This window comes from Amblyraja radiata, chromosome 22 (genome assembly GCF_010909765.2).
Source record: "Amblyraja radiata isolate CabotCenter1 chromosome 22, sAmbRad1.1.pri, whole genome shotgun sequence".
NCBI lineage: Eukaryota > Metazoa > Chordata > Chondrichthyes > Rajiformes > Rajidae > Amblyraja > Amblyraja radiata.
The window spans coordinates 28,860,185-28,875,138 of NC_045977.1; the positions used below are offsets into that span (position 1 = coordinate 28,860,185).

The 14,954-nt window shown below is 41.2% G+C and overlaps 1 protein-coding gene across 4 annotated transcripts in view; it reads right to left on the bottom strand.

The window, feature by feature from the left end:
• Positions 1 to 14,954, bottom strand: part of lmf1 (lipase maturation factor 1) — a 499,938-nt gene that overhangs the window by 65,672 nt on the left and 419,312 nt on the right. For all 4 annotated transcript variants that reach the window (XM_033040858.1, XM_033040856.1, XM_033040857.1 and 1 more), the window contains one exon: positions 4,708 to 4,891. In XM_033040858.1, the coding sequence (XP_032896749.1) occupies positions 4,708 to 4,891 (184 nt within the window). The remainder of the gene's footprint in view (positions 1 to 4,707; positions 4,892 to 14,954) is intronic.

Consider the following 14,954-nt stretch of genomic DNA (forward strand, 5'->3'; position numbering starts at 1 on the left):
CTTTCACTGTTTTTAAATTACATGCAAATTCTCCCTCAAAATTAATTTCTTCCTTTCTTATGTGGTTGTTACTCAGCGTTTGCAGAGCATTATAGAGCTGTTGTTTATCTCCTACTGTTCCTCTACTAACCTGTCTCTTAGCTTGTTTACCCAGTCCACTTAATCAGCCATATTGCCTTTGATGTCCTTATTTAAAATAAATGCACTGGTTATAAACCTATGAAGTTCATGCACAAACTGCATTTGGAAATCCATCACATTTTTGTCACTAACCCCTCAGGAATCTTTAACAACAAGATCCCTTGTGATCCTTGCAATTTACATGCGACCAATCCAAAATAGCTCATTAGGTTCTGCAATGTGCTTCACAAAAAAAGAATTTCTGACACATTCCACAAATTCTTCTTCTACGATACCCTTGCCAGTTTGATTTGCCCAATCAATATGTAGATAAGAATCCCCCAGGATAATTGTAGTTCCTTTCAAACATTTCATTGCTATTTCCCCATTTGTGCTCTGCCTACTGAGAGCTCATGTTTTGGAGTTCTATTGACTGCTTCCATCTGTGTCTTCCTTCCCCTGCTATTCATGATAATTCATCACTAATTCAATGGGTTTTTTTAGTGCAGTTTTATTTCCTCAGCGCAATGAGACGTGCCTGGATAACCAAGTATTTAGTTTACTTTAGTTTAAGTTTGGAGGTACAGCATGGAAACAGGCCCTTCAGCCCAAGAGTCTACACTGACCAATGATCACCAGTTAACACTAGTTCTATGTTATCCCACTTTCTCATCCACTCCCTATACATTAGGGGGAATTTTAAATTAACCTTGATTTTGCCGGGGTATTTTCCTCAGCAGCTACATGCCATTATGAGTTTTTACATCTTAATCACAATCACTAAGGTGAGAGGGGCAAGATTTAACAGAAACCTGATGGGCAACATTTTCACTCAGGGTGGTGGGGACAAGCTGCCAGAGGTAGTTGAGGCAGATAGTATATCTGCATTTAAAAGACAGTTGGACAGATACACGGATAGGAAAGATTTAGAGGGATATGGGCCAAAAGCAGGTACATGGGACTAGTTTAGATGGGGCATCTTGGTCAGCATGGGTGAGTTTGGCCGAGGTCCCTGTTTCCATGCTTTATGACTCCATCACTCTATCCCACTCAATCCTCTGGTAAACAACTTCAGAATTCCTTCTGGATCGATTAGTAGCCTATCTCGGATAAACATCCCCAGTCCTCGCCCTGGTCACTCCCACGGCTCTTTCTCACCCCCAAAGGGAAAAGGTTGCCCCTCAGGTTCCTCTTAAATCTTGCCCCTCTCACCTCAGATGTAAAACTCATCACGTCATGGAGTAGCTGAGGAACATACTCAGGCGCAATCAAGGGACAACTACAGAAACACGAGGAGTAAAATAAATTGTGGGATACATCGATGAATTTAAATAAAAATAGCAAGAAGAAACACTCTGCTTCATTCTGCTCTGAATTTGACAGTAACTATGCTCATTCACTGCACTGCATTTTGGGAGGCAATATTATTTTATGATCAGCCAACACACCCAATTTACTCAACAATCATAGAGTCACTGTTACTATGTCTATGATACTGTATTGAAATAACTTTGCAAACGGTCTTATGATTTCACAATGAATAGCACTCGGAAGTACTGCACCGACACCCACACATTAAATAATCAGGAAGCACTGGACACACACTACCATTCTTTTGGGGTGGAAGGGAGCGAGCATGAAGCATAAATAATACAAGTGCTAACACATCAAGAGTTCCATCAAATTAAAATAAAATAAATACATTCTTTACAAATTGGTATTTTAGTAAATATAAAATTCAACAGTAATCATTCAATGTAACAGGTAAACCTGGCATTCATTTCATTTCAATTCAAAGATTCTCGATCTGGTCAATTAACTTTTTCCAAAGCTTAATTGCCATCAATGAATTATTTAAAGACAACATCCTTGTGATATATTGGGCAATGGAGCAAAATAATGAGCTAAGTGACAGCGCAGATCTACGAGTTCAGATGTTGCACTGGCTCGAGCTGTATGCCGAGTGACAAATAAACCCTACAGCTTAATGACCCAGGTGTTAACACACGGTTATTAATTGCACATACAAAGTGACATGCTTGAGGAATTATTATTTTGAAAACAAACACGCAATTATATGAAAGCAACCATGGCAATGCTATAATGTGCTCAATGGCCCCGAAAAAAAGAGGAAAAAGATGAGCCGCAGAATGGTTGCTGGAAAACCTAAACGTCACTGCATGATGATTCCATACACATCAGGCAAAGGTAGCAGAAGGTAGACAACAATGCTGGAGAAACACAGCGGGTGAGGCAGCATCTATGGAGCTAAGGAAATAGGCAATGTTTCGGGCCGAAACCCTTCTTCAGACTGAAATTTCTCAAATTTGGCTCCTACTAAAATGTTTCTTCATTTGACTTGGGCTACATGATGGCATATAAACCCTGATCTTAACTAATGTGTCCACAATAGATCCAGTCTCAGTGCAAACTGTTGTCAAGGAGGGCTGTGTCGTCATCACAACATATTTCTCAACCTTTTTCATCACAAGGCTGCATCTTACCTCCAACAAATTCTGTGATAGATTAGAGCTGCTATGCAGGATGAACAGACAACTGTCCACCCACGTCCCCTCTACTCCAGAACTAAGATGACTTTAACTTCAGTTATTGAACTGCACCAGGCAAATGGTGCATGGGTATGGCTACCTTCAGAGCCTAAACTTCAAGTCACTGGTGTTCATTTCATGATTTACATGAGAGAATGGGCCTTAACACCAGCAAAACATATGTCCATTACCAACCTGCTTCTATTATACAATGCTGTTTCTGTTGGCAAAAAAATCCATGGCAAGATCTTGGAAAACAGATTGCTTCTTGCATTCACAATGAAAATCCAAAGATGAGATGTACTAATTGCCTTAGTACACCAGTGCAGACTTTGGCAGCCTGATGAAAAGAGAGTTTGAAGATCAAGATCCCAAACATTGTACAAAACTCGTGGTCTGCAGGGCAGTGGTGATGGCTATCCTTCTGCACGTATCTGAGACATGGACTGCTTACAGTAGACATGTCAAAGTAATGGAGAGATAACACCAACGGTGTCTCCACAGAATCTGCCAATTCTCTTGGTTGGCTCGTGTGAACCATTTCCAGTATTCTCTGCCCTAATTTTGCTGATTTGGGCTGGCAAGCCACATAATCTTTAAGCTCAGTACCATACTTCCAATACTGACAGTTTTTTCTAACTTCTGACTCAGCAATAGATGACCAGGTGGAAAGAGGAAATCATTCAAGGTTGTTCCCAAAATTTCCTTGAAAAAGTGTCATATCTCCACCATCTCATGGGAATCCCTTGGTCAATGGCCACTCAACATGGAGGAGCATTTTGAGTTCGCATTGGGAACCACCAATCTTTAAGTTGTCAGAACACAGAAACTGGTTGTAAATGGAGCAGGACGGCATGCCGCCTTGCAAACTATACTCCCGGCCTCCCCGTCACGCACCTTCCGCCCCATATGTGGCAGTCTGTCAGTCCCACCTGACCTTATTAGCCATACAAGCAAGCATAGAACTGGCGAGTAGCAAGTTATCCTCATTTCCAAAGAGAAGCCTAAGCAGGAGGCAGTAAAAGTATCAACTACCATACACCCAGAATAGCTGAACTTCTGAACTGTACCCCATGGGGCCATAGCCATATTTCAAGCATTATAAAAACCTCTAGAAAGTTTAAGACATTGGCCAAAATCAAGAGATCAATAATTACTGATATCTCCCAATCATTCCTAGTTCATGAATTCTACACATTAAGCAAGTAAATTGTAACATGGAAATGTGTATCATTCTCTCTTACTTGAATACTATTTATAGATTATTTTTCAGTTGAATCCAATGCAAACATTTCTTATGTTGCCTTCAACCAGATATTTATATGAACTGGAGAAAATACACAGGTGAGTGGGGAAGGATTTCAGAAAGAAACAAATCGAGCAAGCCGAAAAGATGAAATTAAGTTATGAATGAATGATTCTTTTTTAGCAGGTTTGTACATTAATAGCTCACAAGTTTGCAGATGGTAATGACATTTGAAGAGGACTGGAATTATTACAATGATTATAAAATATAGAAAATTGACCTCTTTTGAGAAAAAGGTACAAATTTGGAGGATTTAATACAATGGAAGTGACTCTATCTGCAGAGGTCCATAGCTCAAGACCATAGCTAGACATACAGAAATTAATATAAGGGTATGTTAAATTAGATTGTTAATGGAATGAGTCTTATATGAAGCATTAACAGCAGCTTGAACCATCTGGTTTGTTTCTGTGGACTTATTTCTAATGTGACAAATGATTTCTATCCAAGCTTAAGTACTCACAAGCCAAACTAACCAAAGTAAATCACTTTAGACTTGACATTTTGAATCCTACTAATCCTAAACATGTTCTTTAATTTATCTGCTACCAAGAGATTAACCACATTCTGCTCAATGGTAGTGATGTCAATATCAGTTGACATTCTGAGTTCAGAGTTCGTTGTCTTGAAGACTGGGAAACTGGCATGCTTTGAGTTAAGGAACTAAAGGAAAGTTCATGGAAACGGCCTGTGTCCAAAGTACGGAGCAGGTTGTTAATCAATATTACATACCATAATGAGTAGGTGGTTTGTGACCCATTGCCTCTTTAGCCTGTATCATGGATACTTGGTCTTTGACCTTTCCTTGTCGTGAGCTGAAGAGAAAGGCCAGATTGGAGTCATCAAAGCAGGCAATACTGGGAACAATAGTCAACCAGTTCAAAAAGCTGAGGTTCCCACTGACGATGAGTAAGACCTAAAGAGATGGGAGAAACATCAAAAATCACAGCTGGAACATATCAAGGAAGTGAGATTATATAACTTTGGTACAAAATGCCTCAATTAAGATTATTTACTATCAAATAATTTTACATTCAGGATCATTTTATGACTATATATTAAAAATGCCAAGCTATTCTCTCTTCCTTTCTGTATACGATATGTCAATCTGTTTCATAACATCATGGAAAGCAATTTAACTCTCATTATATTGTAAGCCAGCTATAACTATGAATAATTTTCTTTGCTTCCCTTGGAAAGAATGATACACTGAAAAAAGATGTTACATTTCCACTCACATACAAAATATCTCTACATATTATTTTTGCCTGCTATTTTGCCAACTTACTTTTTGTTCGAATACATCCACAATTCTCCAAATCACATACTTCAATCCTATATTGATGTTCAATAATTTAATTGTTTATTGCAACAATTTAGGTGGCATTCAGATGCATAATGTTAGTTATCGAATATGGATTTCATGTCTGCATTATATCCCCAAAATACACAGGGTGGTGTAATTTATACATCATGAAACATCAATTAGTATAGATGTTCAAATATAATGATTTCAGCCGAAAGCAGGGCAGTTGGATCATAGGACTGGAATTTTGTGAAAAGTAAATTTCGAGCAATTTCCAGGACCAACAGTACAGATCATTGAAATATGCCAGACCTGGCAGCAGAGGTAGAAGCAAAACAGAATAAACAATGAGAAAGATACCTGCTCCAAAGAAGATAGAGCCTCAGTGTTTCCACTTTGAAGGAAATTACCCGATATTTGGGAAATTCTGGTTGTCTCCGGGTAATTTTAGGGAAATTGAATAATTTCGGAAAAGTTCCGCATCTGGCCTGCGAAGGAGTGTAAAGGTAATACACACAGCGCTGCCGATTTGGCACTCAAATGTTTAAACAGAGCGCTGTCAGTTTAACGTGTGGGAATTTAAACAAAGAGCTGTCGGCTGTAGCGCTATGGGTTCTAAATATAGCGCTACCGTCTGCAGCGCTATGGACTTTAAACATAGCGCTATGGGGCACAGACTGTTCGGGAAAATTCTCGTATAACAATGAGTCTTTGGAATTCTCTTTCTCAGTGGAAGTTGATTGTTTTTCAGGCAGTGGTAGAATTCTAGATAAGCCTAGTGGTGAAAAGTTGCCAGTGGGCAATGGCATTGCAGTTACATTGGGATTGGCCTTGATTTTACAGAACGGTGGGCGGGCTCAAGGGGCCGAGAGGGAGAGAGGGAGGGGTGGAGAGAGGGAGATGAGGGAGAAAGTGGGAAAAGGAGGGACGAAGAGAGAGAGGAAAGAGAGATAGAGAGAGGGAAAAGAGGATGGAGGGAGGGAAAGGGGGAGGGAGGGAGGGAGGGAGAGAAAGAGGGAGGGGAGAGAGAGGGAGAGAGGGAGGGATGGAGAGAGGGAGGGAGAGAGGGAAAGAGAGAGAGGGGGAGCGAGAGAGGGAGGGACGGAATAAGAGAGGGAGAGAAGGAGAGAAAAAAGGAAGGGGGACAGAGAGAAGGGAGGGAGAGAGGGAAGGAGAGAGGGAGGGAGAGAGGGAGGGAGAGAGGGGGATGGGAGAGAGGGGGAGGGAGAGAGGGGGAGGGAGAGAGGGGGAGGGAGCGAGAGGGAAGGAAGGAGTGAGGGAAAGAGTGTGAGGGAGGGACGAAGAGAGGGAGAGGGAAAGGGGAAGGGAGGGAGAGAGAGAGCAGAGACTGAGACACACGAGAGCAGGTTGAAAAAACAAAGACAACGAAAGCTGTTGGAGGCACCAAAAGCTGCCTTGCATAACACTGTACAAGTGAGTAACAGAAGCAGGCGGATACGGTGTAGTATCCATAGATCTGTTTTGCCTTGTTCTTCTTTGTGTTGTTAACGTATGCCGCGAAATAAACCCAACAACAAATAGCACGCAGGAAGCATTTTTGAAAATTTCAGGAAATACCATCAGATTCCAGGAAATTTGGGATTCTATTTAAGGAATTTATTTTTTGAGGTATGAAAGTACTGCTGAGCCTTGTCTTTCCTTTCCTTCACTTCTTATTGTGATCCAATTTTTATGCCATATTAAATGTGTTAAATGGAGAGTTGCTGTCTTACAGTGTCAGAGACCCAGGTTCAATCCTGACTACGGGAGTTTGTACGTTCTCCCCGTGACCTGCGTGCTTTTCTCTGGGTGCTCCGGTTTCCTCCCACACTCCAAAGATGTACAGGTTTGTAGGTTAATTGGCTTGGTAAATTTACAAATTGTCCCTAGTGTGTGTGTGGTGGGCCAGGATCGCTGGCGAGGACTCAGTGGGCCGAAGGGCCTGTTTCCATGCTGTATCTCTAAACTAAACTAAACTAAAGAAGAAAACCAATGGAAATAGATTAATTTCAACCCGAGAAGAACGTGAAGGTATTAACAACAAAAATGTTTCAATGAGCATCCTAAATGAAAGATAATATAATTTCCTATTTTAGGCTAATGTACAGTGCAATAATATCTGGAATGTGACAAGCTTAGGTAGGATGGGAAGCTTCTTCAGATATCGTCAGTTAAGAAAAACAGTTGGATAGGAAAACACAAATGCAATAAATCAATGTTGTAGATTGTGTCATTGTCAAACGAAGCCAGTCTCCTCGCGGGATAGATATTGACTGTATTTGCGTAGGAAGGTTAACAGAAGGCAGCACCAAGATTGTGGAGGCCAGTGGAAGGGCTTTGAAGATAACACAAATTTACAGATGTCAGTAGGAGCTTATTACAACAAACCCGAGCAAGCTGCGCACCAGCAGAATTAGTCAACAATTATTTTTAGACATTTTCTGACACGTAACCTGCTGTTGCAGGTTACTGTGCTGGAGGGACCTGAATTGCCACATTACATTCCCGTCCTTTGGTGATTAATGATAGCGACTGCTTGACATGAGGGTTTGTACATCGCACAGGGCTCCATTTTTTTTATCAAGTATCGAAACTGAGGAGAGATATTCACTGGATTTAAATAACTCATTTGCTAAGCCAGTTGATGTGATATTGACCAAAGATCCAACAGTTCATGTCTATAAAGATAACAATTATTTGATTGAGCTTGCCTCCATGGCAAACGTTCCATCAATCGGTTCCAAAACTGTCAGCTGCCTTCTGCGGCAAATAGAATGCATTAAATGTTTTGATTCTAATCGAACAATGGATTATAGTCTTTATGGGCAGTACATCAAAGGTGGGTTGTGACTTTACCACTTCACGTGAAAACCTGGCAGGCAACTTGAAATAAAACGATTTATTGGAATAACATGCACTGTGCGCATAGAGAGATGATGAGTTTTTGCTGCAGAAAAGCTCCATGAGCCATGAATTGTGCACATTGGAAATGTTGTACCAATCGTTTTTTTAGAACCTAATTTTAACTGGTGGCTAAATTTCTGAATGATTGTTAAGGTCCATAATGTGCTATAAAACATATCTCACAGACTACAACCCTCCCAGCACAGTGAGGTTATAAATATGTGCAATTTAGCTAATTGCAATTGACATTTTATTTACAAAGTGCTTTGTTCTAAATCTCTTTGCTTGCCACAGAATAGTGAATTAATTGGACCAGATTTGGGCCATCTCCCAAACTGTCATTCTAAAATTTTCCACAGTTTTAGTTCCCAAGATGTATGTTTTAACATCATTGCAAATAATGTCATAGAACATAGCACCAACATGAATCCCAGAATGTCGTACTGGCCACTAGGTTTAAAGGTGTGTCTTCGCCAAAGAAAGGTACAGAAAAAAGCTTTTTCAGAAGAATACATAGAATTGTAACTTTCACATCATCTACTACAGGAAAAATAAAAGCTCAGAAATTTGAAGGAAGGCCTTTGAGGGAATGTCATAGAATAATACAGCGTAGAAACAGGCCCTTCGGCCCAACATGCCCATGCCGGCCAACGTACCCCATCTACATTCGTTCCACCTGCCTGTGTTTGACCCATTTCCTTCTAAACCTGTCCTATCCATGGATTTGTCCAAATGTTGTTTAAACATTGTGATAGTACCTGCCTCATCCACCTCCTCTGGCTGCTCGTTCCATATACCCACCACTCTTTCTGTAAAAAAAGCTAACCCTCAGGTTCCTATTCAATCTTTCCCCTCTCCCTTTAATCCCGGTCCTGCAGTTCTTCATTCTCCTACCCTGGGTAAATGGACTATTTAACCTGTCTATTCGTCTTGTGATTTTAATGAGAAAAAAAGCAGTTACTGGACATACTCAGATTAAGGAACTTAGAACACAAGAGAAAACTACTTTCTTATTTCAATGTATACGGTCAGAAATATTCAATACTATTTTTTTGTTTTTTTTGTTTTAATACCTTGACATATTTTCTACCAATCTTTACTCTGAGAACCCCATGTCCTCTGCTTCTCAATTCCCCTGCGCTGGGTAAAAGCCTGCCTATTCCTGTCTATTCCACCAAAACAGAACATTTAGCTTCCCTGAAAAATGTAGCCAATGTCTCTGGCAGCAGAAGCATTGGATGTTATGCATGCATCCAGCTCCATGAGCAGCACAAGGGGAAAATCCCTGCTGGAAATCAGATTGCATAATGGCACGTTTCTGTGATCCAAACACAATTTAAAAAAATAACCCTTGATTGCAACAACAGACAAAATGCTGGAAGATCTCAGTGGGTCGAGCAGCATCTGTGAGTGGAAAGGAATGGTCCATGTTTCAGGTCAAAAACGTCAACTGTTCCTTTTCTCCCACAGATGCTGCTCAACCCATTAACCTCCTCCATCAATCTCTTATTGCAGTCTGCTGTGGCACCTTTATTGTAAATTAGAGACCGTGCCTGTTGCACGAAATATCATTTTGATTCCAAGTCCAAAATTCACCTAATAACACTGACAGGCGCTGAACATCCATAAACTCCCATGAAATCATTTGCACACAAGGTTGGCATTGTACCCTCACATGCATAACCCATGCCATGTGTGGCTCATAAAGAAGCTGATTTTCAAACACTCTTTTCAACCGCACTAAAATAATTCTCCCTGAGAATGTCCTAAACTGAACTCATATCCCAGTTTGGGTATATTCTCTTTAAGTTATTTAATTACCTTCCTCACCTTCAGAGCTTTCACTCTCAATGCTTGTGATCTTCACCTGACCACACTCCCCACTCAATGAATTCCCCAACATACGCAACACGCAATGCTCTGTTAATCAGTCAAGTCAAGTTGAATTTGCTTTTGTATGCACCAGTATGCAGGTCCAAAGAAAAACATGCATGCAGGCAGCATTACAGGCACGTAGACAACACACAAAAACATCAATTACACAGAAATTCTGCAAAACAGTGGAAAGAAAAACACAACAAAAATTAAGACAGAACATCAGAGTGCAAAACGCAATCAGAAGGTAGTGCAAAACATGGTCTGTAATGTTTCCACATACAGCTCACCTTCAGCCAACTGTGTCCATGCTCACCATCAATTCACATTAATTCGATGTTATCCCAATTACTCATCCATCCCCTACACATTAGGGGCATTTTCTCGTTACAGAGACCAATTAACCAACAACCCGCGCATCTTTGGGATGTGGAAGGAGAGCAGAGCACCCAAAGGAAACCCACACAGTCCACAGAGAAAAAGTGCAAACTCTATACAAACAGCACACTTGCTCTGAGAGGCAGCAGCTCTACCAGCTACACCAATGTACACCAGAAACACCGTCTGTTCCATTGCCGAGGTAGGATTAGAGTTGTGCAGGTTGGGTGAAGTACCTGATGGTTGTAGGAAAGTAGCCGTTTTGGAATCTGATGATGTGGGACTTCAAGCTTCTGTATCTCCTGCCTGATGGTTACAGCGAGAAGAGGGCATAGCCTAGATAGCAGGGATCCTTGATCAATGGTGCCTTCTTGAGGCAGCACCCCATGTAGATGCTTTAGATTAAGAAACAAGGAACTGCAGATGCTGGTTAATATGCTGGTTGACACACAAAAGGACACAAAGTGCTGGGGTAACAGCAGGTCAGATGCCATCTCTGGACAACATGATCCAGACCCTTCTTCAGACTGAAGAAGACTCTCGACCATAAACATCACCTATCATGCTCTCCAGAGATGCTACCTGGCCTGCTGAGTTACTCCAGCACTTTTGTGTCCTTTTGTGTATCAACCAACATATTAACCAGCACATGGTAGTAGGGCTGAGCCTTTGATAGTCATTCCCTTCTGCTTGATCAATGTGGTGGGATCCCTGACACCCATCCCAATTAATGATCACATACTGCAAGCTGGTGACCCTCAAGGCTTACCAACAATTACACCCCTTGATTCTACTACCCCCAACTCTAGATGACAGGCCCACCACCCAACTCATGGCAATGCCATCTCCCATCCAATATTCACACTCTCTTTAACTCCTCCCCCTGCACCAATCCAAACTTACAAAATTCTTAAGGGGTTGGACAGGCTAAATGCAGGAATATTGTTCCTGATGGGGGAAGTCCAGAACAAGGTGTCACAGTTTAAGGATAAGGGGGAAATCTTTTAGGACCGAGATGGGGAAAACATTTTTCACAGAGAGTGGTGAATCTCTGGAATTCTCTGCCACAGAAGGTAGTTGAGGCCAGTTCATTGGCTATATTTAAGAGGGAGCTAGATGTGGCCCTTGTGGCTAAAGGGATCAGGGGGTATGGAGAGAAGGCAGGTACAGGATACTGAGTTGGATGATCAGCCATGATCATATTGAATGGCGGTGCAGGCTCGAAGGGCCGAATGGCCTACTCCTGTACCTATTTTCTATGTTTCTATGTTTCTATCCCTGACAACTGACTTTAACCCTGATTCTTCTATTGACTGCCTACTCCATGATTGTGCGTTACACCTCTGGGAATTTCTCCACACTCACACAGCACTGGCTTTACATGATTTCTATGGTGGACTCTGTAATTTCCTGGAAGCTGACCCACCAATAAACACTTAATCCTTTTATAAACAATGGGAAAAATCAGGTAATGTGGCAGCTTCCACAACTTCAGAACACCCCACATTCGCAAACAGAGTCTTAGAATCATTTCGCACTGAATCAGGACCTACAGCCCAACTCGTCCATGCCGACCAAGATATTCATCTGAGCTAGTCCCATTTGCCCAAATCCCTTGAAACCTTTCCTATCCTTTGAAAAGTTTTGGTTTTGACAGTTCCAGCTAAGTGGTGTGATTCAGCTCACTTTCAAACTGTTTTGCTTTGATAGGACAGGCTTTGGACACCGCACATGAATGGCCTGTTTGCAAGACCTCACTGCGAAGGTTCGGAACGCACTAGTTGATGCTGTTTGGAAAACTGCACCATGCAACTACTTTTCCTCCATGCCAACGTTGGTCGTGAACACAGATGTCTCTCTGCTGGCCACAAATTCTTCCCAGTCTTTTCAATCCCTCCCCCCCCCCCCCAATTAGAAGGGAATCTCAACTCTCCCAGTGCCACACAATAATTTTGCTGCAGTGGTGAGTTTGAGAGAGGCAATGGTAAGGTGGAGCCCTGTCTTATCAGGGCATGTACAGGAGCTATTGCTGTGGTTTCTGTTGTTGCCAAGGAATGTTGAGGGAGGCAAGATACGTTTATCAGCACCTGATTCGCATGTGAAGGAAATCTAAAGACTAACAAAGTGCAGAGAACAAGGAAATAGCACTCTTTCATATGTATCTGTATCTGCATAGATGAGTAAAACAACAAACAGGTTGATCTAGGAGATAACGTTAGCTAACATGTTGTTTAGATTATGGTTTGCAGATGACATAATACTCAACCATTGGACAATTTAACTCTCAAATACTAAGCAATTCTCTCCAGAAGTAGTTCTCCCAGTGGTCTAACCTTGGGTTCACTTTAAGTGCTGAACAAAATTCTGGAATTAAATTCAAACCATATGTCTTTGATAGAAATACTATAAATTCTCTTTAAATCTGCTGCATAACCGCTTTATTGATCGCGTAAATACCAACAAAGATATCTTCACCTATCAAGTTAGCCTCCAACATTTCTTATTAGATTCTGGTACTGCAATTAAGTCACATATGTGTACAACTAGCCTTAATTCAATCTTCAACTGGGTGAAATTATTGATTAAGCAACAAAAAAAAATGTTCTCTTCAATGTGATGTCTATCATTTTGTAAATGGTCTGAGCACTAACCAGCCTTCCTCTGGGTATGTTCCATCATTGGCTACCTTGGTCTTGGGGTACCAGCTTCTAAGTTTCACTCCCCTCTTTGACCCTTGAAAGAAATGTGTCTTTTTGATGCCTCTGTTCCAACATCTCCTGATGTGGCCAGTGCTAAATTTAGACGGATAGTGCTCCTGTGAAGCACCTTGGGACCGTTTGTTGATGTTTAAGGCATGATATAAATGCAAGCTGCTGTACATATGCTGCGACAGATCCGGGGAGTTTCAGCTTTCATTTCAGTTTGGAGACTTCCGTTTGCACAAAACTCCGCTGTTACCGGAAACTTCAGTCCACCACATCAGACTAGCCTCCACATCCGTTATACTGTATGTGAAATGAAGTTGAACCGTCGAACATAATAAACTTTTCTTTTCTGTTTTGACTTGAAATTAACCAAAGATGGCGTTACATGTGGAAATTAGTCCATTTTGTATCTAATCCAGTTTACCAAAAACATTTATAACTTGGAAAATATAAACTCACGGTGTATCCTGGCTTTTTATACAGCACCCCCAAAGAACTGAGAGAAAAATATTGAATAGAAGACTTGTATTATTGAAAAGAGGAAAAACACCAACTTTGCTAAATTTGGGACATCTCAAAGCATGTCAGGTTTTTTGAAACAATTCTGCAGTGCAGCCACATTGTATTAAAGTGGAATTGTACTCACTGTGTGCTTGTTGTGACATTTTCGCACAGGAGTAAAGCATTTCTGAAGTCTAATGCCACTCGTAATGGATTGAATCTAATAATATCCAGATCATTTAGCTGGGCGGTGCAGTGGTGCAGCAGGGAGTGCTGTTGCTGCATGGTTCTTGGGACCCGGCTCGACGCTCAAATGCAGTGTGTGCCTAGTTTGCACGTTCTACCCCGGATGCTCCAGTTTCCTGCCACATCCCAAAACAAGATGCTTGGTAGTTTAATTATCTACAGCAAATTGTCCCTAATCTAGATTTGTGGTAAAATAAGCAGGGTGCCATCTAATGGCATGTGAGAGGGTAAGTTGCTGGAAAATAGGTAGGGCAACTGGATGTTTGACATTACTCTGAGAGCCAGCATAGAAACAATGAGCTGAATGGCCCAAGTCATATGAAAACTAAAAAATATATTCATAATGCCAAGTGAGGGATAAATATCAGCCAGAATACCAGGGAGAATTACCTTGTTCTTGTTCAATATTATGCAATTTTAAAATTCAAAAGCTTCAATATTCAAACTATTCAATTCAATTTTATTTTGCTGCATTATCCTAAAACGTTGATCTTTATGTTTTTCTTTATTTCTATTTTTTTTTCTCCCTGGTACTAAAATCATTATCTACAACAAAGTAAGGATAGCTGGCCCTTCTGGGATTACAAATGCAATTCAGTATTTAATGAATTCAAGAGGTATGGGCCAAAAAATGAAGCTAATTTGATTCCGCAACAAGTTATCTTGCTGAAACTCATCGCTACCCCTGAACATCTACCTGATCAGGGCTTCAAAAGGCAGGCAGGCAGGCAGGCAGGCAGGCAGGCCACCAGAGTTGCACTATCTGTTCTTTGCTGACCTATGGACAACATCTGTTTCGCAGTGTCTGTGCATAGTTGTGAAGGTTACCACAGCACAAAGCTTTCATGTAACCACATCCTTTCAAGTCATCCCATCAGGAGACATCTGCTGCATTAGTCCTCAGCACACACATGTAGAAGAGAAGCGATTGGCCATGTTTTCAAAGGCAATGAGATCTCCTTCACACTTCCTGTGTGCAGATTTCACCAAGCAACAAGGGTTCTCTTCAACACAGTCACATATTGCACCCACATAGGCAAGACGTTTCTTCAGATGAATCCCAA